This window comes from Natrix helvetica (genome assembly GCF_964273705.1).
Source record: "Natrix helvetica genome assembly, chromosome: 1".
NCBI classification, from domain to species: domain Eukaryota; kingdom Metazoa; phylum Chordata; class Lepidosauria; order Squamata; family Natricidae; genus Natrix; species Natrix helvetica.
In genome coordinates, this window is record NC_138548.1 from 93,464,304 (window position 1) to 93,488,629 (window position 24,326).

The window sequence follows — 24,326 nt, forward strand, 5'->3', positions numbered from 1 at the left end:
TTAGTAAGACCACACCTGGAATACTGCAGCCAGTTTTGGTTAGCACATTACAAAAAAGATGTTGAGACTGCAAAAGTTCAGAGAAGAGCAACTAAGATGATTAATAGCCTGGAGACTAAAATATGGAAAATGATTGCAAGAATTGGGCATAGCTAGTCTAGAGAAAAGAAGGACTGGGGTGACATGATAGCAGTATTCCAGTATTTGAGGGGCTGCCACAAAGAAGAGGAGAATCTAAAGCACCAGAAGGCAAGGCAAGAAACAATGGAGGGAAATTAATCAAGGAGAGAAGCAACTTGGAATTAAGGAGAAATTTCCTAACAGTAAGAACAATTAACCAATGGAATGGCTTGTCTGCAGAAGATGTGGATGCTTCATCACTGGAGGTTTTTAACAAGAGACTGGACAGCCACTTATCTGAAATAGTTTAGCACAGGGGCGTCCAAACTTTTTGCAAGGAGGGCCAGATTTGGTGAGGTGAAAATGTGTGGGGCCGATCATTCAGCCTGACATTCTTTGAACCCTTAACATTAAATGTGAATTAACTACCGTATTTTTCGGAGTATAAGACGCACCAAGATTTTGAAGAGGCAAATTAAAAAAAAAGTTTTTGCACTCTTCCAAAAATGGCCCATTTTTCACGAAAATGGGCCATTTTTTAAAGGGCATGAATAGCCTTTAAGAGGCTTCTAGAGTGCTTCTGGGGCCTAGGGGGGGCAAAGTTGAGCAAAAAATGGCCCATTTTTTGCTCATTTATGCCCTCCACAGCCCCCAGGAGCACCCTGAAAACCTCCTAAAGGCTATGCACAGCCATTTTGGTGAAGGGGGCAGAGTTTTGGGAGGCAAAAAACGCTGTATTCAGTGTATAAGATGCACCCAGATTTTTAGCCTCTTTTTTGAGGGGAAAAGATGCATCTTTATACTTCGAGAAATACGGTATTTTATGAAAGACTAAACAAATAACTCTGGTGGGGAGAAGAGGCTGCGGGTCGCTTGCAATTTGAAAAAGGGCCGCATTTGGCCCCCAGGCCGCACTTTGGACATGCCTGGTTTAGCATCTCTTGCTTGAGCTGGTGAATTGGACTAGAAAACCTCCAAGGTCCCTTCCAGCTTTATTCTGAATTGAATTGTTTAAAGGACTTCAGTGACATCTACCATATTCACTGAAAATTACCATGATGGAATCTAGGAAAACTGTTGCATCTTCTCTGAAGCACAATCAGAAACTTCACTGCTGGGTGCAGGGTAGCAGATTTACATATTTTATTTTTTAAGTTGAATGAGTAAACAAGACTGATGAGCAGGCTAGAAAAATAAATTAGTCCTGCAGCATGAGAACTATTTAGCATAATTTTTATTTTATTTTTTAGTGGTGAAGGGACAAAGAATTCTCTTCACCAGGTATGGATGATAAGTTGCATTTCTGAATAGAAATGACTTGGCTTCTTGAAAAGGTTAGTGAAAAGGCAACTTCAAAGTTCTTCCATGACTAAGCATCACACAGAGAAATTACTGGATTACAAAATCAGATCGTTAAAACAAAATCCTAAAGTAGGAAATGAGGTTTGTCGTTGGCTGAATTAATTGAAGTGTTTGTCCTTGTGAAGACTTGTCTTTCCAGAAATTGAGCCTTGGTGTTGCATTTTCTATGCAACAGAGTACTTATCTATTATACTTATTATTTTCCATGGAATAAGTGACACATTTTGAATTATTATGTATATATAAGCAAACAACCATAGACTTCAAAAATTGGACGTTTGCTAGAAGTAGAGGGACAGGGCTATTAATAACAATGAGTCAGCAGAAAATAGTAGCTTGCTTAATTAACATATGGGAAAATTCCTTCTCTGTCCATCCTATTTCAGAAATAGGAACAATCACATTCAATGGCTCTTATTTTCTGAAATCTCTCTCTCTCCTTCTCCCTTCTCCCCCACCTTAATTGCTTCCCCAAAAAGTCCATGGATTAAGCAGAATCTGGAATCATGTTATCTGAGACCTCATAGTTATTCTTATCATGGATGGGGATTTTGCATCATTGCTTCTGCAGTCGGAATTAGAGTGTTGTTGACAGAAGGGCAGGAACCCTAGCAGTACAAGCAACCCTAGCCATCTAGAAACAAATGGTTTTTATTATTACATTTTGAATGACTAGAATCAAAGATGTTCAGATGATGCCCGTCAGTGATATCTGTTGTCTACTCCTCTTCCAATTAAATTGGAGCATCTGTTTATTTATAGTAACTTGTAAAATAACATGTCCCAAATATTTCAATATTAAATAAATAACAAAAGAGAGTAGAGGGAGAATATTCCAAGATATAAACTATACAGGAGTACTGTATATATGTAATCAAATAGATCACGGGTGTCAAATTCACAGCGTCTCGTTGTCTTGTGATGTTTTGCAAGGTTTTTCCCCTTTGCGGAATTGGGATGGGCATGGCCTGTGTGTGATGCATCCAGCCCACAGGCCACCAGTTTGACACCCCTGAACTAGATTGACTCAATTTTTGAACCAAGGTATCTCAAGCGACTCCTTACAGAAAGTGTCCAAAGTCCAGCAACCATGACTCCCAAGGGAATAAAATTTGGGGAATTGTAGTTGCTTCCATGCTACTGACACTGTTGCGCTGCTGCTGCTGCTTCATATGATCTTCATTTTCAACCTTCTGTGATAGTTTCTCAGTCAGTCCCACAATCTCGTGCTCCGCCCTTACCCAGCAACAAGGAAGAAGCAACAACTTTAAGGTGTACAAAGAAAAGCCTTGATATTTTTATTGCTTTATGTGCCCTTCTCTGACACACGAACGTGCACATATATCTACATATATTCCATCTTTGTTTCAGAATTCAAGGCACATACATACTAATCCACCTTCAAATATTGCTTCACAACCCTGTGAGCGAGGCTGAACTGAATGTCATCAAGTAAGCTGCTGTGGCTATAGATTTAATTGGATCTCTCTGATGTCCATCAAATATACTAGCCATTGTAATTTAATCCTTGCCCATCCTATTTCATTTTTTCAAGTAAAAGAGCAACTTGAATTACTGCTGGTGTCAGAGGGTTGGAGCGTGCCCTCAGTCAACATATGAGCTATTTTTCTCCCTGAAGAGAGAATGGGAGCATGGCAGAATGGGAAGTGGAGGTACAGTTTTCCTTGTGGTCCATAGTTTCCCCTCCCCATAACAAAGTGCAGGCAGTTCCACAGGTCAGCCAAGGAGAAGGAGGAGGAAGAGGTAATGGTGCAAGCATATAATATATGGAAAGAGGAAGAATGATGGAGCACCTGGGATGCTTGCTGACTAACTAGGACTGGCTAGAGGTGCCAGCAGTGCACAGATGATAAACATTACTGCATTCAAAAATGACATTGGCATGATTTCATGATTTACACTCAATTTACCATAGGACAAAGATGTCCATCTTCAGCAGACAGTTATGCTTTGCTCTCACTATACATAAAGTGCAAGAACAAACCATGGAAAATGTGCTATCTGGAGTAACAGGAATTCCAGCATGGTCACTTTAAGCTGAGGAAAAAGAGATGAAATATTAGCGCAAGGGTGTCACACTGGTGGCCCGCGGACTGGATGCGCCATGTTCAGGCCACGCCCACCCTAATTCCGCAAAGACTAGGGGAGACATGATAGCAGTGTTCCAATATCTCAGGGGTTGCCACAAAGAAGAGGGAGTCAAACTATTCTCCAAGGCACCTGAGGGTAGAACAAGAAGCAATGGGTGGAAACTAATCAAGGAGAGAAGCAACTTAGAACTGAGGAGAAATTTCCTGACAGAACAATTAATCAGTGGAACAGCTTGCCTCCAGAAGCTGTGAATGCCCCAACACTGGAAGTCTTTAAGAAGATGTTGGATAGCCATCTATCTGAAACGGTATAGGATTTCCTGCCTAGGCAGGGGGTTGGACTAGAAGACCTCCAAGGTGCCTTCCAACTCTACTATTGTATTGTATTGTATTGTAAAGAAAAAAACCATTGCAAAATGGCAAATGATGACAATTTGACACCGCGAGTTTGACAACCATGCATTAGAGTATTTTAAAGAATGGCAGATCAACCACCAATGATGTCATCAAAAATGTTTTTGTTAAATGAAAAGCATCTATATTTGTCTTGCTATGCATATTCTTTCTTGAATAAAATGGCCTTTCCTTTTTTCTAATCTTAAGACCAAAACAATAGCAATGCGCCTGTGGTCATTTTTTCTCTGTTTAGGTAAGGAAATATTTCTGAAAGGATGACCCATTGGGTCAGTGGTTGTGTAGCAATTTATTAATTTGTTGGAAAATCTTAATAGCCACTCAATTAATCATATGGCAATTCTGATAATGCTTCAATCTTTTTTTTTAATATAAGCATTTAAAAATAATTTTGCTGGCATGTACCAAGTGACATGAAGTACTCTGTTTTCCCAACCATTGTGTTCTATTGCAGTAGTTTATATTCTTTTGACTGAGCAACTGCACTACAAAAAAAATTTAAACAAAAAATCTACATTATGTTCTCCAGCATCCAGAGATTTATTATTTTTAAGTTTGGCAAAAGAGCCCCAAATTCAGGCACTTAACTACAAATTAAGTGAGGGAGATGGAAATACAAATTAAGGAAATATCTGAAGTCGCAAACATCTAATAATAAATAAGATTAAACAAATCACTTGCTTTCAAACTATAATGCATACAACTTTAAACCTTTTCCTACTGCTGTTGATTAAACAGTTCCTGTTTCAGTATAATTGTGTATGCCATTTTAGAAAGGCAGGGTAAAATTGTCAGAATCAAAGGTATCCTTGTAAATTAATCAGAGAGAATGTTGCCAAACACCATTGTCCTTCCACCAGAGGGCATCCTTAGTAAAATCTTTCTGTCACAGAAAAAATCTGTTTCTTTAGACCTTATTAACAAGGCCAATTACATTTATTACACCCCTTTCTTTATTATGTCCTATATCAAATTTTTCCAACAGATAGGCCTAATCCCTTATATCACTGTTATAGAGAAAACCATAGTTGGATGAATGAGAAATAAAGCTGAGCATTCTGATGTATAACTGTCACAATGAGTAGATTTTTATTTTACCCATCTTTGAATTCAACAAATTAAGAGGAATGATGAGATATTTATTAATTATAAAATATTTTAACAGGGTACATTTGAATATCAGAAAACAAATGTGAAGATAAGAGTGGAAAATGTTTAATATAAACCTGCCAGTTATTCAAGCTGATAAGCTGTGGGAAGAAATAAACAGGTGTTCACCAAAACTTCACATTTAATAATTTTTAGACTTTATTCCATATGTTTGATATCCAAGCCGCATTAATAATACATAGGTTTTTAGTTCCTGCTTGACAAATCACCATGCTCTTCACACCTTCCCCAGATTATATTCCTCTTCTAACTGTCTGAAATAGATTTGGCACAGCTGTGAACTCTGTATCTCCAGCAATAAGCACATATCATTTAACATCATTTTGTATAGTATAATGTCTATATTGTGGCACTTTCCAAAGAAATTAAGATGCAGCCCCATTTGCTAAGCTTTGGTTAATTTGCTGATTTGATTCCTAGATGTCCAGTTTCATAACTTAAAAAGGCATATTCTCTTGGAAAGAAGTGTTCTGACAGTTTTGTTTTACTGCAGCAAAAGCTATGGGAATGCTAGGTGGTGTTTGCACTGCGCAACTGGATCAGTCTATGCGTCAAAAAAAAATGGAGTCAGACATGGAAATCCTAAAATTAATTGCCAGCGTCTCGTAAAACCCTATTTTCTTTGCAAAGTGTGTTGCTCTTGGAAAACCTGGAGATGGCGAGTCTTGACTGGCTCCTTTTGGTTTCCATGGCACCCACTCTTCATTGACTTCACTGTAATGAGTCCGCCCAATTCCCCTAGAACATTGATGGTGGAGGAAAGCTTCCGATTGCGCTCTCCGTAGTGCTGAAAACAATCTAGAGGACACTGTATTGACACGGCGCTGTTGATGGTGCTGAAATCTCTGAGGGCAAGGGGGGAACATTGAAGAGGACGTACAGTAGAGAAGAGTCACCCATTTGTGCTACGTGTGATCCTCCCACATTGACTTTAATTTACTCTTTCCAGCCCTGGAGGAAGTAGCTGATATATTGCACACAAATAATGAAATGCTAGTGCTGCCTTTGTGCCAGAGCATGTAGCACAGTTATCAGAGATTCACCCAAACTGGTGTGAGGTGAGCTCTGGTAAGGATTCTATGCATATGGGATTTATTATCTTTGACGATCTCTACCTCTATATACACAACCACAACAAAATAATCCACACCAGTTCAGGATTATATTTACATTAGACTTTCAATCAAAGCTCCTTCAAAATACCAATGGTTTTGCTTGTCGTTTTGCTAATGGATTCTTCATCTTTAAGAGGACCTTTTAGTTCAGTCTCACAACTTCTGTTCTTTTAAGAAACCCATGGGCTTCAGGTAGACACTCAATCTTGTCCTTTCCCCCCCCTTCCTAGCTCTGTTTCTTTCCGCCTCACCCACAGATATACATCTACAGTGTCTCTCTCCTCTCTCTCTCTCACACTCACACTTTCTCTTACACACATTCACACACACACCCGCACGAAGACTTTGACTTGTCCTTTTATCTGGATGTGCAACATTCTTTTATGGAAAAAAGTTTAATATGGAACCAATATGATTCATCTTCGAGGCTTGTAAGGGCATCCTTGTTAACCTGGTGAAAGACAGTTGAAATATTTACAGGAATGGAGTCGGTAAAACAAAGGATTCTAACTCCTGGGAAGGAGAAACTGAAAAATCTTGCTGGGAAATCGCTTGGTCAGATCTATAGGTAAGAAAATTTTGTGTGTTTTCTTTTTTTAAAAAAAATGAAAATAATGTGATGCTTCCACAGTGAGGTTCTTTTTTCCACTTCTTATCATAGAGGATAATTATTGTATTCATGATCTATGTCTAAAGCTATGTGTTTATTTTCATTGTAATGCTTCAATATTGTTAATGAGGACTGTAAATTCAGAAGAAGGAAGGAAGGAAGGAAGGAAGGAAGGAAGGAAGGAAGGAAGGAAGGAAGGAAGGAAGGAAGGAAGGAAGGGATGCTTTGGATATGTGACACCTTGTTACTTGTTTGTAAGAGGACAAAATTGGTTTTCAGTCAGAGATGTGTCCTTAAGAACCCCAATCTTAAAAATATGGGTAATTTAATTCTGAGATGCCAGAATGTTATTCAGACAAATGTACGTGGGGGTGGGATAATTTATGCTTTGAAATGGAATAGTTTCATTTATACAACTGAGCACTAATAGGAAAAACCTTCCCCCATCTTTTCTCTTCCTCTTCCCCCATAAAAAAATGAATAAATACGAGTTTTGATCTGCACTGCTCAGTCCCCCATGAATGATCTTTTTATATGAGAAAAAAACATCATAAATCATCATAAATAATTGATAAATGAATGCCTTTTCTCTAATTTAAACATGCTCAAAGGAGAGACTAGGAAAAATGTCTGGAAAAAAGTGATGCATACATGTAAATCTATCTGCAGAGGAGGCCAATCTTTTGTAGAGCAATTGATGATATCTATGACTATTAAAGAAATCAATGGAATTTCAACATAATGTCATATAGTTACAGTGTATGTGAATATACTTTATTATGATCTTAATCTTTCCACAGCAATATTTTTTTAAAAAAACTTCTCAATGTCAAAATGGCGGGGTAAACCTGCAGAGAAAGATCAGCTGTTAGCATTTAATCAGCAAAGCTTCCATTGCGGCAATTCTAACCCTTTACAGCACTGAAAATATTCTTATTATCTATCCAGAGTTTCAATGGTATAAATATCCACGTAACAATTTCTCTGTGGGAGTTGAATCTACTATCAGTCCAGCAAGGAAGGAAGGTGTAGATCACAGATATAGCCCATCTGTAACCAATTATTTAAGTTGCTTTAAATAAAAAAAGATAATAAGTTGTGTTTATATTAACTATTATTATTCAATTTTAGTATTTTGTTGTCATTTTAACATGGATGAACTCTGTATACATTTTTAAATGGCACACCTATACAAATATGATTCTTTTTGGCAATGTATATAATGTCTTTCTGATTACCCAGCAGTAAATCATATGAAACTATCCTGGAATATTTAATTTCATATTTGGAATATACATTATTCATCTTTGAAAAAGGAGATTTTAATAAGGCTCTTTATTTGAACAGATTTTTGTGTTATTTTCTCCCACAAGAACTCAACTGGGAGAGGTTTTATTTGTCGCTGGGGGGAGACAATGCAAAAACCAGAACATTGTCCGATGTTTGTGCTTGCCAGGTTAAATTAGAATGGTTAATTTGATTATTGCGTTCTACTATTGTAATCCAGAGCAGAACACTTTGTGAAATTTGATTCTCATCATAGATTCAGGATGGGGTGGGGGAATTCTTCTGCTAACTATTGGACTGTGTCTCTTAGCTGAGAGAAAAGCTATTAAGAAAAGCTCACAACTTCTGTTCTGTCCACGATAACTCCATCTTCAGGGTCCTAATTCTCCCAGGAATTGCTGTTACTTTCTTATTCTGAATTATTAAAAGACACTGATGTCAGCCATAGACTGTCAATTGCACAAAACGAAAGAGGGGTTGGGAGAAATACTTCCAACAAAGAGCCATGGTTTCTCTCTTCTTGAAAGTGTATTGGTTGCCTTTGTTGGGAAGATAACAAAAATTTAAAAGGCACGCAACTTGAAAGGGTGTCAACTGTGTGTTTGGGTCACTGCCATGTATGCAGTGTAAATAACTTTGCATAGCAAAGCCAGAAAAATTTAAAAGCATACATTTATTTTTATTTTAGCACTAATATGGAGGGGAAACAAAATCCAGCCTGCTTAAGGCTGCAATCCTATAAATATACCGTCACCTGAAGGAAGTCTCACTCAACTCAAAGGGGCTTATTGCCAAATAGACTTACTCAAGGGATGAAGCTTTCAGTATTAATAGGCAGGATAGCTTTCTATCTTATTCTAATGGCAGACTAATTTGTAGAAAATGCACAGGTGCAAGATTTTCTCCAATGGAAAAGTGGCCGACAGCCATTTTGAGATCTGAAAGAACAACACACCTGCCAATTGTGTAGATTAGCTCCCTCCCAAGTAAGCTTTTCTCCCGGGAATACCCTTACCTAAGCTTGCATGCTTCCTTCTCCTGTTTGCAATGCAATTTATAGAACGATTGAAGCTGAAAGACCAAGTCCCTTCCAACTCTAATTTAAACTAAAGTCTTCTTGGAGCTTGGTAACAAAGACCATCTCTATAGCTATGGAAGAAGGAGGTGCGTCTTAGCGCCTCCCCTACAACTTGAAATAGTAAATTAGAATTAAATGTTTAAAAGGCCATTGACTGGTTTTCTTTGAAGTATATACAGTTAGATAGGTACAATTCTGGACTTTCTAAACTGATGGGGAAAGTATTCAGTTAGCCTAGCTTTTGAGGAGGGAAAACGTGGCTGTCCTGCTCCTCTAAGGCCCTTAATTTCTTCCTTGGAAATGCTACCAATTATTTGGGAAATCTTAGCCAGGATTCGCATTTTCTCCCACCCACTCCCATGCCCTTCAAGAAGTAGTACAGAAAATGGGATTTATTTTAATCCCACTTCATTACATTTCTAGGATGTAGGGACTGATTGCTTGTCCATCAAGTGGGAAAATACTCTTTGTACATGTCTGGGTCCCCCACTTTTTTTTTAAAAACCTAGAATTACCAATAGTTATCAGGACTATTATTATTTTTTTGCGTCAAGCTGTAAATCCACAGCACTCTTTTCAACATACCGGCACACAATTCAAGAGTATTTACAAGTCCCCACCTCCGCCCGGTAAGCAATAGATCCCCTGACTGAGCTCTCTCCTCTGATTTGACAGAGTCCTTGAGAAAAAGCAGAAGCCCGAGGACAACATCGAGTTGACGGAAGATGGGAAGCCCCTGGAGGTGCCCGGGAAAAAAGCGCCTTTGTGCGACTGCACCTGCTTCGGGTTACCTCGGCGATATATCATCGCCATCATGAGCGGACTGGGTTTCTGCATTTCCTTTGGAATCCGCTGTAACCTTGGAGTAGCTATTGTGGACATGGTCAACAACAGCACCATCCACCGAGGAGGGAAAATCATCAAAGAGGTGAGCGAGTTCCAGGAACAATCCTCCCCTCTGCGCACAGATGATTCCCGAATGCCTTTCTCGACATCCATGTTGGGAAGCCAAGGCTGTTACCTATCGCCACTTAGGTTGTAGTTTGAATTGTTCCCCTGTTGGAGGAAAAGAGGCGGGTCTTTAGAACAAGATGCAAAGCGTTGCAAAGTAGAGGTCAAACAAGGGTGCCTTCCAAGTGGCGAGGGAAAGGGATATTTCCTTCTTCCTGCTTTTACTTCCCACTCACCCCTCGCCTCTTCCTCCCTCCCTCCCTCCCTCCCTCTCCTTCTCTCTCCGCCATTTCCTATAGCAGTGAGTGACATTTCCTTACATTGGTTCTTTTTGTTGATTGTCCTGTTAATGACAGCCTAGTCCCGGATCCGAATTAAATAAACGCATTCCGATCACCTCGCCCTTCTTTCTCCTCTCGAGAAGCACCAAATGTAGGAGCCCTCCCCTTTCGCTATTATTTCCACAAAGCCTCCCAGGGGACTATTTGGACTTCAGCCCACAGCACCCCAATCTTTTAAGTCACTGTTGAGATCCCCGTCTTCGTTCCCTGACACTCAACTAAACCTCCAAATTCTACTGCAGAAGACCAAAAGGGGGGGGGGGGAGAAAAAGGGAAAAGGAAAACGCCCTCGAACTCAGGTCGGCTTCTGATGACCTCGTGGACACGGTGTTTTGGCAACGGTTTAAAGGTGGTTCGCCCTTTCTCTTCTTCAAGGACAGCGATGCACTTTCCAAGCTTGGACGATATCGGAAAATGGAACCGCGGGTGTTTAGTGAGAGGAGGGGAAAGATGAGGAAACCCTAGGACTATAAGCTAGATTACAAAAGGCAACCGAAACGTCTGGAAGAAGGAAATGACAAATCGCAACTCGGCCATTGCCATTCAACTGCATGACCGGGTCCATGAAGCCATCAGGGGTCGAGCGCGCTCCAAAGGAGACCTTGGTCTGCTCCCGTAAAATGAGACTTCAGCTCCTTCCCCCATTTAGAAGTGCTGATTGAAGTTCCAGTGGTTAAAATGGTACTTCAATCCAGTTTTTATTTTTTATTTTTTTTGTACTTCGCAGGATCGCACCGCCTGTGGATTGAAAGACAAATCGTACCCTTGTAAAAGTGGTGGCCCCGCTAGCAATCACCCCTCCCCCCGCGTTTACTTGAATTAGAGCCATCCCAGGGGCTAAACCTGACACCTGAATCTCTTAGGGACTCGCCCCTCTAAAATCGATGTGGGCAAGGATGTAGCTATTACCCCGGCCCATCTACTCTTTCAGGTCGATAATAAATAATGATTACGAAAACTCATTACACCTAAAAAACGAAACATCGAAAGGCCTGGAAAATGTTGGGAAACCTTGGAGTTCTCAACATACATACACATACATACATACATACATACATACATACATACATACATACATACATCGAATGGGGGCGGGGGGCGGGCGGGGTGGGAACCTCCATTAAGATATGGGGAAATCCAGATAACCTATAGCAAGAGGTCTTTAACCTCAGAGCGTTGGGGTGGTAGAAGGAGAAGGTGTGCATTATCAAGGTGTAATCTTGATACAAGCGAACATTTTCTCCAGGGAATAATTACGTTGAGTAATAGCTGAAATTCGTCAATGATCTCTCCCGTGCCATCAAGAATAGAACCGAGTCAATAAATTGCAAGACAAGTCTCTGTCGTTAGGTTTTGGCTCAGACCTGAGCGATTGCTCAGCTGGTGTAAGTAACCTTGTGTGATCTTTCCTTCCAGCGGAGGATCACAGCCGCTTTGGGGGTTTTTTGTTTTGTTTTTTGTTTTTGTCTTATTTATCGGTCAGCCTAGTCAGAATTGGATGTGTCACAAAGACCCGTACCTTGGCCCCCGGCAGGTTACCAAATAAATAAATCAACAGACAGGAATCAATTACAATTAAAATCACGGGGGGCTCTTAGTACCCTATCCTAACTACTCTATTTCTGGTGAAACCCGACCATTAAAAAGAGACAAATTACTTGGGATACTTGTTGAGTATAGCAGAATAAAAGGGCAACAACTCCCATGGGGTTACGACAGACAGCCACGGATAGTGTAATTCCGTGGATTCCTGCCTCGCCCCAACCTCTCTTTAGAAATGCTTTGATTTAGCCCGTTGGTTTGTCTTTACCACCACCAATCCTCTCTCTCTTTCTCTCTTCCCCCCCCCCCTCTCTCTCTCTGTCCTTTATCGCTTTGGAAGAAAGCGAAGTTCAACTGGGACCCAGAAACAGTTGGCATGATCCACGGCTCTTTTTTCTGGGGATATATAGTCACGCAGATCCCCGGGGGCTATATTTCATCCAGGCTGGCAGCTAACAGGTAAGCGCAGCAGCCAACATCTATCTCTTCTCCGGCTGTGAAGTGGAAGTCAAGGTAGCCTTGCTCGCATCACACTGTGTGGTTTTTTTGGGGGGGGGAGGGGAAGGGGAGGAGGGAGCTAATAATCCCCCCTCCCCGCGACTGGTGCGCAACCTCACAGGGTGCATACTTGGGCTTCTTCGCCGGTTCTGCTTTGCGCATAGGGGGCGGGGCAAAATGTCTGCCTTTAGAATCACAGCGTTCCTTACGAGAAGAAAGAAGCAAACAAGTTGAGTCTCCGGGTTTTTTTCCCTGAAGGACCTTCGCTTCTCCCTGACTGTACGCTGTCAAGAGAAATCGGGAAACCAGTACAAAACGAGGACGGGATTTCTCCCCTCTGAATAATAATAATAATAATAATAATAATAATAATAATAATAATAATAATAATAATAATAATAATAATAATAATAATAATAATAATAATAATAATAATAATAATAATAATAATAATAATAATAATAACAATAACAATAACAATAACAATAACAATAACAATAACAGTAATAATACTCGGAACATCTTATATTTTAAGAAGGTACTTGGTTGATACCTAGGACGCTGGCAGCAAACCGTATCAACCATTAGCACCAGTCACTGGTATTTGTGGTGCATTTTTGAATGATCAGTTGGCTGAGTTTCATGTTTAATGAATAAAGTATATAATGAAAATAATAGTATTTAAATTGCTCAGGCTAATCGGCCTCTGTTTGAAATTCCCGCTTCTGTTGAACAATTCAAAGCGCAGAAATCCTGTTCTCTGGTCTTTAATGGCGGGTGGCCTAAAAGTACCATTTTTATTCGATGGGATGGTTCCCAAGTAAGCTATACGCTGTACGTCTCCAGTCCTGAGCCCAGGGCGGATTAAGATTCACTGGTGCCCTAAGCACTGACAAATCTTGGTGGCCCCTCCTCCTTTGTACATACTGCACAAATCTTCACTGTTTTTTTTTTCTTTCTCAACTTTGCGGTGCCCTCTTTGGGCCTGGTGCCCTAAGCACGTGCTTAGTCTGCTTAATGGTTAATACACTACTGCCTGAACCCGTTAGTTTGGCCCTGCTTCAAGTCACCTTTAGTTTCATTCTCGAAAGGTCACCCTTAAGGTATTCCCGCATTTTAATCCATGGGTTTTCTATGACACGTTCTCTAAGCCGCTCCAGAACAATGACTTATATTGTTGGGAAAGTTTTTTTATTATTATTTAGAGAGGGAGAAGGCGGGGCTTAAAATACCGCCTCGACCGTCTCTAGAGGCCGGCCCAGAATGGGCTGGCTTGGTTTGAGTTAACGAAGCCTCGTTTTCAAACGACCAGGGTTGCTGCTCTTCTTAAACGTTGCTACTGTTACTATTATTCGAATAGAGATGTATAATCCAAACATAAAAATCAATTCATCCCCGTTTGCTTCTACATGGCATATTATCGCTGCTTTTGCGGCTGATTATCGAATAGGGCTTTATGTTTAACGCATCTTTGCTTGTTGGACCATTTCACCTGTCTCTCTCTCTCTCTACCTGGATTTTCTCTTGATGAGAAGTTGCTTAGAGAGGGGTGATTCTATTCTATTTTATTTTATTATCAAAGGTTTATTACCCTAGGAGATCTTCCTGGCTATCACTGAAGCTGGCTCGAGTGTTTTTATTCTTAATTAACTCCGCTTTCAAAACAACAAGAACAAAAGAGGCTCTTTCTCCCCCCCCCTCTCTCCCCCATCAAAAAGCAGCTACGGTATTATTGGTGGCTAAACGAATAGAGTGAATGAGCCGCCTTCTGTACGAGCCAGGGGGAAGAGAAAGTGACTTCCGAGGATTTTTGTTTTTTTGTTTTTTTGCAGAAAGAAAGGAAAGTGCGCAGATGGCGCGGGGGTCTTAAGGCTTCGTTTCTATGGTGTCTGGCAAGAGGTTTCAGGCACCCAGGGAGCGAAGCTACCTGTTAATTAGATCCTGCGAGGATTCTGGGCTCAGAACGTGCTCAGCCTCTGCCGAGCCGCGCTTGCCCGCTGCTCATTAAGGAGGGGGAAAGTCAGAGGTCCTAGCGCCGCTCTTTCGCCAGCCTCGGAGCCGACAGAGGAGGGCGGCTCTTGAAGAGGCCAAGTGGAAGCTTCTAAAAGGCTCTGCCACAGGGGACCGGGCTTTTCCTAAAGAAAAAAAGTGTCCTCCCGTAAGACTGCAGGCAGGAGTCTCTCTTGAGACCCGAGAGCTTCATTAACAAGGAAACCACTTCAACTGTTCAGAGAAACCCACGATTGTCAGCTGAGCCTGTCGTGGTTTCCTTGGCGCCCACGCCGAAAAAGCTTTCCCCTGCTGGCTGTTGTTTTTTTCCCCTTTCCGTGGGGACGTCTGCTAAGGTCACACACATATTAGGGTGGGAGGTTCATACGGGGCGTTTTCACGACGCCCTGACTCACAGACTGAACTCGTGATGAATCCCGTCGTTTGGTATATCGCGCCAGCCTAGAAAATTGGGCAGGTGAAAACACCCTAACCAAGCAAACTTAGAAGGGAAGCGTGTTATGAGGACACAGCCTACGAGTGGTGCAAATTTTTTAATTCAAAAGGAAAACACGACGTGTTGATTTGGCATGGCGAAGGAGGCGATGTAACCAGGTAGAAACGGATGCACTGCGGCGTGCAGTGATCACTCAAAGACATTTTTCCCCCAAAAGGCAACTGGACTTTCTTGGTATTTTGTTTGAAGACGTTTCGCTTCCTATCCAAGAAGCTTCTTCAGTTCTTGGATGAGAAGCGAAACGTTTTCAAAGAAAACATCAAGAAAGTCCAATTGACTTTTGAGGGGGGGAAACGACGCCCTGGGGACAACCATGACCTGGATGATTGAGAATCTCCGCAGCCGAGCAGCGATAACGTTTCCAGAGCAAACAATCTGTCCTTTGTGTCTGAAGTCTGATGTAAGTGTGAATCTCCAAGCGACGACAAGGAAACAAACTTTCAGGTTTTCAGTGCTAACGTGCAAGGTTACAATATATCTTGCCTGAAAGGCTGATAGCAGAAATTCTTGCAAGCTATTCAGAAATCACAATGTAAGTTGTTTTGCTAACGTGATGGCCCGACTGAATTTTCAAGACAGACGGACTCAAACCTTGTATTTCTTATGGTGGGCAGACATATTATCTAAAATAACTCATGGGTGTCTTTCTAAGCGTGGGGGTGACTATGTTTATAGCTCGAACCCCTTTTTTCAGCGAGAAAACACCACGGTGGCCGGACGAACTTCTATACAGGAAACCTTGATTTGAGAATAGACTTCTTCTCCATTAATTTCCCCAACGAAAGCGCTTGTCCTACTGGTGGGTTGTCATTCAACAGCCTGGTCCTTCCACATTAAGAAATATACTGTATTCAAAAGACAAGCGTGTATCTGGTTAAATGATCTATAGTTTAATTAGGTCCCCAGATCTGAGCTATTTCCCTATACCGCACTGTAAACAACAACAATAATTAAAAAAAACACGTCGGGATATATTTGTAGTTCAGACATAATAGCATCGCCTGTCGCTGAAGGCTAAAGCATTCTTGGTTGATCGGTGCTGCAGTCTATTTCGCCGTCGAAATGAGCCCCACCGTCACCACCTCCAATCTTCTGTTTGCTAAGGAGAACGTCTTATCTGCCGCCTTCCCTCGCAGGCCGTTGGGCGGGGAAAGCGCTTGTCCTACTGGTGGGTTGTCCAGTCGGATGGTCCCCTCGCTTCTCTAAGGAGGAACTAAAAACTTTAGGGGCGAAGCCTGCGTGATTGACATGCGATCAGTGAGGGAGCGCTGCCCCGGCTGCCTTTTGGTAGCGCAGTACGGGAGTGGTGAAGCGAGGCGAGGTGAAAGGAACTGCCCAGCAGTCCTACTAAAACGCTGGGGGGTAGCTGAAAATCGTATCGTATCGACGTTCCTTCTGGTGGCAGCAGTATATATGTGTGTTGTTTCTAGGATGGGCTTTTAATCGACCGCGTTCTTGCCTGGTTCAGGAAAGATTAAAGCGGGGGATCCCAGGTGCCTGGCTTTTTAAATTTGTAATTCTCTTCTTTCGCCTCAGTCTTCAACGGAGGGGGGACGGGGGACGGGGACGGAAGAGCAGTAGTAAGAACAGCGTATGCCGGCTGAATAGGCAGCTGTAAGCCAGAGACCAATGGGGTTGGGATGAGCGAGCAGATAGGCAGCCCTCAACTAACGACCACAATTGCGCCGAGTGGGAAATGTGTTGAGTTATGCCCCATTTTCTTACCAAATTTGTTAAGTGAATGACTGCAGTTGTTAAATTGGTTTTCCCCATTGACTTTGCTTGTCAGAAGGTCGCAAAAGGGGATTAACATGACTCCAGGGACACTGCAACTGCCATCAATATGTGTCAGTTGCCCAAACATCACGTGACCAAGGGAATTCTGCAACGGTTTGGTCATAAGTGTGAAAAATGGTCATCAGTCTACTTTTTCAGTGCTGTTGTAACTTTGAATGGTCACTAAGCAAACTGACTTAAATCAAAGACTACCAGTATGTAGTTGGTAGAGATGACCGTCCTTTTAAATAGTAGGAACTTTGCACAGGTAGTCCTTGACTTACAACAGTTCATTTAACGACCAAAGATACAACACTGGAAAAAAGTGACTTATGACCATTTTTCACACTTACGATCAACCATTGCAGAATTCCCTTGGTCATGTGATATTTGGGCAACTGACACATATTGACGACAGTTGCAGTGTCCCAGGGTCATGTGATCAGCTTTTGTGATCTTTTGACAAGCAAAGTCCATTGGAGAAACCAGATTCGCTTAACAACAATATTACTAACTCCACAACTGTAATGATTCACTTAACAACTCTGGCAAGAAAGTTTGTAAAAGGAGGCAAAATTCACTTAACAAATGTCCCACGTCGCAACATAAATTTTGGTTCCATTATGGTCGCAAGTTGAGGAATACCGTGTTTTCGGGGACGTCTTATTCTTTTTGAGGTGTAGGAGGTGGCAAGTGTGGTCACATCATGGCTGCTGCTGTGTTGCAATATTTTCAGGGAAGGCTTATTTTCAGGGGAAGACTTATTTTAGCGCATGCGCTCAAAAGCCCGATTGGGTTTATTATCCGGGGAGGTCTTATTTTCAGGGAAACAAGGTACCTACACAGCAAAAGTACTCAAGTCACCGGGGCATTTTTTCTAAGGACCATTTCAGGTAGATGTGCAATGAATAAAGAACCATAGTGATACCTTTGTTCTACAATGTGCAGTGTGCAATGTCAAAGGACAGAGGCCTTCACTGGGCAAGGCAAATGAGAGTGAAGTAGAGAAACGATCCATTTGGGAGGGAGCCGGCTGGCAGTGCTGCTTCAGACGAAGCCAGACTGGGGCAGCTATTTTCTTCCTATGTTTTTTCAAAAGAGCTGGTTTGCATTGCTAGAAAAGCACAGCAAAAGGGTTTTTAATTCAACTCTAATTGCAGCCTTTTAGGATAATGCCATGTTATTTACGTAACACAATGGGGTATGATGCATTCCGGAACCTGTCTGAGGACTTCTCTCTTATTAGCCCATTCAGTCTCGGGTTAATAGGAAAATAATGATAATTATTTGAGGCAATAAAATCCTAGCAGTCATTTAAGTTACCTACAGACTCTCATTGTTGGCCAGTGCTGCTCTTACATCGGTTTGGGGAGAATCAGAGCAGTTTTACATCTCATGTATGTTTTTTAATGTGCACACTCAAGTAAAGAGCATACACAATTTGAATGGTGCTTTTTTCTCCTTAAACAGGAAAAGAGGATAAGCCTTTAATTTGTAAGGACTGCAAAATATTTAAATCTCGTGTCACTCAAGATCTCAGGCTCAGCACCATAATTCATAGATTTCAAACCTTTTAAACAATATAGTAGTTGACAGAAATTGAATGAAATGGACAATATCCAAAAAGGTCACAGCATCTAGCTTTTTTTTTTTAAAAAAAATACTATGTAACAGGTTTGACTGAATTAAAAAAAGAACTACATTATAGAAAGCTGAAAGTTATGTAAGCCAAGTTTCTCTTAAAATAATAAATACTTTATCACAATGGGCAGCTTCAAATTAAGCCTGATTAGAAATGCAAATATTTTATTACGATGCATCAATAAATCAGTTATTTCATTTGAAATCAATTATGCCATTAATGAGCTGTTGTCGTGCCCTTGTGACTCAGTTTTAGTGAAAAGGGTTATATAGTGATCGTGATGGGAATTAAATATTATTCATATATGAGTTATACATAGATGAGTATTTATGCTAGAACTATCATTGCAGAATATGTATTGTATTAAATGTGAACAATCCGTTTAATTACAGACAGTTGTAGTAATCTTTAAATTTTAATAATAAGTCCATTCTTATCCTCCCTAAATACATTATTAGAAATAAGTCATGTCAATATAAAAACTTCATAATTTTATATTAATGTGCATGTGAAAATGTGTTGTTGGCATGCCCAAATACATTTCTGTGGAGTTCTGTGCTGATCGCTGATGAGTGAATAAAGATCTGAAAGCTATAGAGAGCAAATCACTGCATAGTAATGTGACACTTAGCTATGATTACATGTAGGTTTTAAATTTGTTCATTGAGACATAAACAGAAGCGTTTCAAACTGGATGTATATTCTTCCAGTACATGTTTTGTATTCAGATGCAAAGGAAATGCAATATTTACGTAAATATTGTTATTACAAGAACAATTTGTAGCCATAATATGGGGCCCCACATCTGCAATTTTCATCTTTGCTAGATTAGCTTCACTGCAGCCAGCATGCACAAACCCTGATTCAACAAGTGTTCTTTGTTTGTTGTTTTTGCTTTTAAAAAGGAATAATAAAAGCAAAATTCTTACAAAGGAAGGCAGTCAACAACAGAACCCCTCAACAACAACACCCCAGCCACCCCAGTCCAGGATCATCATCTGGACTGGGCTTTTATTATGCTTCTTCACAATAATAGATACTTATGGATGGGCAGTGTAATAAATAGATCAGCCAAAGAGTCCATGATATTTAGTCATTATAAATATAAATAGCTACTTCCAAATTAAGGCAATGATGGTTGAATAGAAAATGTAGTTCAATGTAGTAAGTATTTGACCCGTGAAACATTCTCAAGTATTAGAAAAACAACAGCAAATATAACTTCACATATCATATATGCTTAAGGGGTGTGAGCCAAGAGTCACCGATCAGGGGAAGAATCTCATGTCAACAGAAGTGATAACATTGCCCAGCCACAAACCCTGTGAGGGTTAGATTTAGCTCCAAATATCTCCCAGTCAGATAGTTAAGTACTTAAACTGACATCTGCAGCAAAGATAAAATTCCACCTCTCCTCATACATGGGTAAGGTGAAAAGGAGGTTTAAAGGAATGTGTGTGGCAGTGGTGGGTTTTTTACTACTGGTTCACTTGTGCACGTGTGTGCGCTCATGCACTTGCACAACACTTTTGCGCTTGTGCAGAAGCCTCCAGGTAGATGGGCGGAGCCTCCTGCTGCAGCGCTACTACTGGTTTGCCCAATCCAGGTTGAATCAGGTGCAACCCATCTCTGGTGTGTGGGTAATACTGCTTTCTACCCCACAATGGCAATTTTTAAATTTATTGTTCTTGTTCCAAGATCAAAGATGGAAAGTGCAAAATTAAATCTCCCAAAGTGTCTTGCACTGATTGGGCTCTCTGGAAAAATGATGATTGACTTGGGCATCCTAATGTGGATAGCTTTAAAAGAGACAAATCAATGCAGGATAATAAGGCTACTGCAAAATATACAGTATATATTACACCCAGCACTTGAAGCAAGATGCTCTCAAGTCAGTTATAGGAACATATAAGCAGAAGAACAGAATGTCTTGTATTGCTTCTAGGCTTGCAAAGAGGAATTTGGTGAGAATAGAATAGTGGACTTGATAAGGCATTGCTGTGATGCAACAGGGCAGTTTTTAAACCTGAAATCGCCTTATGCTTGTTTGATCATTTAACAAGGAGATTCTGAGCATATGGAACAGCTTTCAAGTGGGAAAATAGCAATATTTTTGGATATGTAGGTTTATTTTAGAAAAGTCTTCAGCTCTTCCTGTTTTGCTGATTCTAATGCATGTTTCTCAGCGCTACATCTCTAGCAACTCTGTGTTTGGCTAATATTTGCAACTGAATACGAAAATCATATCAGATATTTTGTATTTCCTGTATGATGGTATTAAATCAGAGTTTGGAGGTAAAGAGGAAGGGATTCTATGGGGAGTTTGTGCATACAGACACACAGCTCACAATCCTGTTATGTTTCTGTCCTATTATGGCTGAGTTGTAGCCTGTGTTGAACAGATGCAAAATCTGCTCCGCCTTGTAAAGGTAGATCTGATGCCTAGTACTGTTGTTTCTTGTGTTCTTTAAGCAACAGTTCCAAGGATAAATTTTCACTGCATATCACATGGTTATTTGGGAGCAGCACTTAGGCATTAACATTGCTGTTATGGATTGACCCATCTCTGTAATTGCACTGTACTCTCCCAGAGAGCTCACCGTAGGCTAATAGCTGGCATATGCAAAATCAGATCATTGGCCAGACCACATTCTTGCTTGCTAGAGATTTCCAACCATGTTGATGCTTAATTCTAGTGAAGATATTGGGATCAATTTGCATGCCAATCATGCAGTCTGTTTTTGAACTACTAAAGGAAGGGGCTGATCCATGGTGTGAATGTATAAATACTAGGGATTGGGGGAATCAATGAAAAGCATGGAGCAGCTGTTACATAAATAACCAGAAAATGACAGATAATACAGCTAAATAATGCATTTGACAGCTAGAATGTGATTCACATGATTAAAGATGGTCATTGCAATATCTTTTATTTAATTTATTTTTAATTATTTAATGTATTTATTTATTCTTTTTAAAAAAAAAACCTCAGGAATCCATGAATTTTAAATAATGTATTTACATATTTAATGCAATTTTATTTGCTTTATTTTATAATCACATTGTTCTTTTGTACAGAAAATTATATTTCCCAGATTATTATGTATATTTCATAATACCCTTGAAAGAAGGCTTCCATAACATTGTTTAAATTCTGGATCCAAAGTAACAAAGCTACACTATAGCCAGGCAGAAATTATATTTATATAATTATATCTATCTCTCTATCTCCATCTATCTATCTATCTATCTATCTATCTATCTATCTATCTATCTATCTATCTATCTATCTATCATCTATCATCTATCATCTATCATCTATCATCTATCTATCTATCTATCTATCTATCTATCTATCTATGACTGGTGTTCTATAGCAATTACTTTGTATGTAATCTCAGATCTGGTTTTAAGTCTATACTGATTCAAATTTACCTGTCACTCTTCAAATAAACAAAAAGAAAGATTTCCCTGGGGGAGTGTTCTATGGCCTTTGAGAAATAGATCCTGCTTCTGCATTAATGGAGCTTGTTTTCAAATATATGTGCTGCAAAATGGAATAATGGCATGAATGGAATGGAACAATGGAATGATGCCTAAATATCAAAGCTCTTTGAATGCCCAATAGAGTCTGAAAGTAACAACTATTTCCTGTACTAAAATGCCATAGTGTTGCCAGACTTAAATATCATTCCTGGAAAGTAGATTTATTGATCATCATGACACATATTTTAAGGACAACTTTAGGGTACAATATTCTCTTCTTAGATATTTTAGGATGCAGTCCTAATTCTATTGCAATCCATGTTTCAACTTCCAAGAGTGTCATTCTTTAAAGGTTTTTATTTTGTCCTGTACATTTACACATTTTATTATTATGCTACAAATCCTAGAGCCAGAAATAAAATAGGGGTCTCCCCATATGTCATCTAAAAAGGGTTTCCTTATATTCTACAGACATTTATTACAAGATGCAAGAAAGATATATTATTGGAGGAGCGTATTTATGACATTGTATAAATGCATTAAGGCCAGATGAGAGGTTTTTCATTGTGCAATTACAAGAATATAATTTAATTCAGTTGCTTCTTTCTGAGCAAGTAAATTCTTGAAAGCTGACAACCTGGAGATCAACCTTCCCTTAATGAAATACTCACCAATCCTAATACCTCATTTCTGTAGTTTTCCTTGGCAGTTATTTGACTCCTAAAAGCATATGTTATATGCCTTCAAACATACATTTTCTGGGAATACTATAAAGTTTCTTTCTTTTCAGTCATATAAAATTTATTTTATATAAAATAATTTTTGACGGACTTTCTAGCCTCTCTGATTGGGTCATATAAGAAGACTAGGTAAATAGGAAGCATTTTAGTATGTAAGATACATTTATCCATGTGATGTGGATAAATGGAGTAACAACAAGGAAAAGGAGGAAGTCCACCAAATTTTCCTAGCAAAATCCCCAAGCATCCACATTTTAATATAAGTTTTAGATTACAGCATAAAATACTTTTAAAGAAAATAAGTATTAATTTTTTTGGTCCTCGCTATTACAATCCCATATTAATCGATTTACCAGAATTTACAGTTTATGGAAAGAAGGGCTGCATTCCAGGTGAAAATTTCTAATAATAAAAAATCTTTTGTATTATATGTTGTTTTAAGAGCCTTGCCAGGTCATACCTGAAAGCCCCCCTCTTAACAGATAGATTATTTGGCACTGTGGACATTGCATATATCCAGTATTATGATTAGTTCCAGCCTCACCACCGTGTTGGAGGAGATCAGCCTTATTCAATTTCCAGCTGCATGATAAAGCTCATAACACAGATTGTATAGTTTGGGGAATTTTGACAATTGAGATCTGGATACTGCCCAGACAGCTGAGCTAGGTGATTTTCAAGGCCATTCCAATTCTGTTATTTTGAATTATTTTCCAGTAATGCACTTACACTGCAGAATGGAGGCTCAATTGCATTGATTCCTGTTTATGTTTATATTTATTCCCATGAACAGGCAAATCTCAGATCCAACATAGAAAAGTTAATGTGTGCTATTGCTGGAATAGTGCATCTATATTTTTACCCTGTGATACTATGGGCAGCCAACACATTTAACAAACAAACAAAATATTGTACACTGTCCAGAGCCCTCTCTGAGTAAAATGGACAGTTAAGAAATAGGAATAGATAGCTAGACAGCCAGATAGCTAGATAGTTAGCTAGATAGTTAGACAGAGATGACAAAGATAGATAGATAATTAGATTAGATTAGATTAGATATAATTTTTTTTTACTTCCAAGAGAAGTAGGAAAAGTCAGAGAAGGCTGTTGTAAAGTTTCTGAAACTGGATTGCAACTCCTGCATTCACAAGCAAATTTGATGGGCAAGAGGGTTTGCATGTGCAAACTAGGATCTTTGCCAGAACACGCTCCCATTCTGCCTAGATAGGTATTTGTCCAGGCAGAGCAATAACATTAATCTGATAGGGTAATGCTCAATCCATTTATCCCACCCCCATCTTCAAAACTAATTGCATGCTCATTTGTCTCAATGCCTCTTTTGAATCTTTCCCTCCACCCATCATGGATGTAGCATTAAAAGGATAAACTTCTGGAAGCATGCACAAGTTTGCCACTTGTCTGAAGCGTTTGGTTGCATATGACACATGACAGTATGGAACAGAAGGAGTCAATAGGGAACCTGTCTTGATGAAAAAGAACACATTGTAGCTTGAAAACTTTCTATGGTACCTGGTTAGAGAGAAAGGAAGATTGTTTCTTCAAAGTGAGAGTTTGAA

The 24,326-nt window shown here is 39.9% G+C and overlaps 1 protein-coding gene across 1 annotated transcript in view; it reads left to right on the forward strand.

The window, feature by feature from the left end:
* Positions 1-6,136: 6,136 nt before the first annotated feature.
* Positions 6,137-24,326, forward strand: part of SLC17A6 (solute carrier family 17 member 6) — a 69,132-nt gene continuing 50,942 nt past the window's right edge. The window contains exons 1-3 of the mRNA XM_081938634.1: positions 6,137-6,860; positions 9,943-10,195; positions 12,442-12,560. Of these exons, the coding sequence (XP_081794760.1) occupies positions 6,775-6,860; positions 9,943-10,195; positions 12,442-12,560 (458 nt within the window). The 5' untranslated portion in view covers positions 6,137-6,774. The remainder of the gene's footprint in view (positions 6,861-9,942; positions 10,196-12,441; positions 12,561-24,326) is intronic.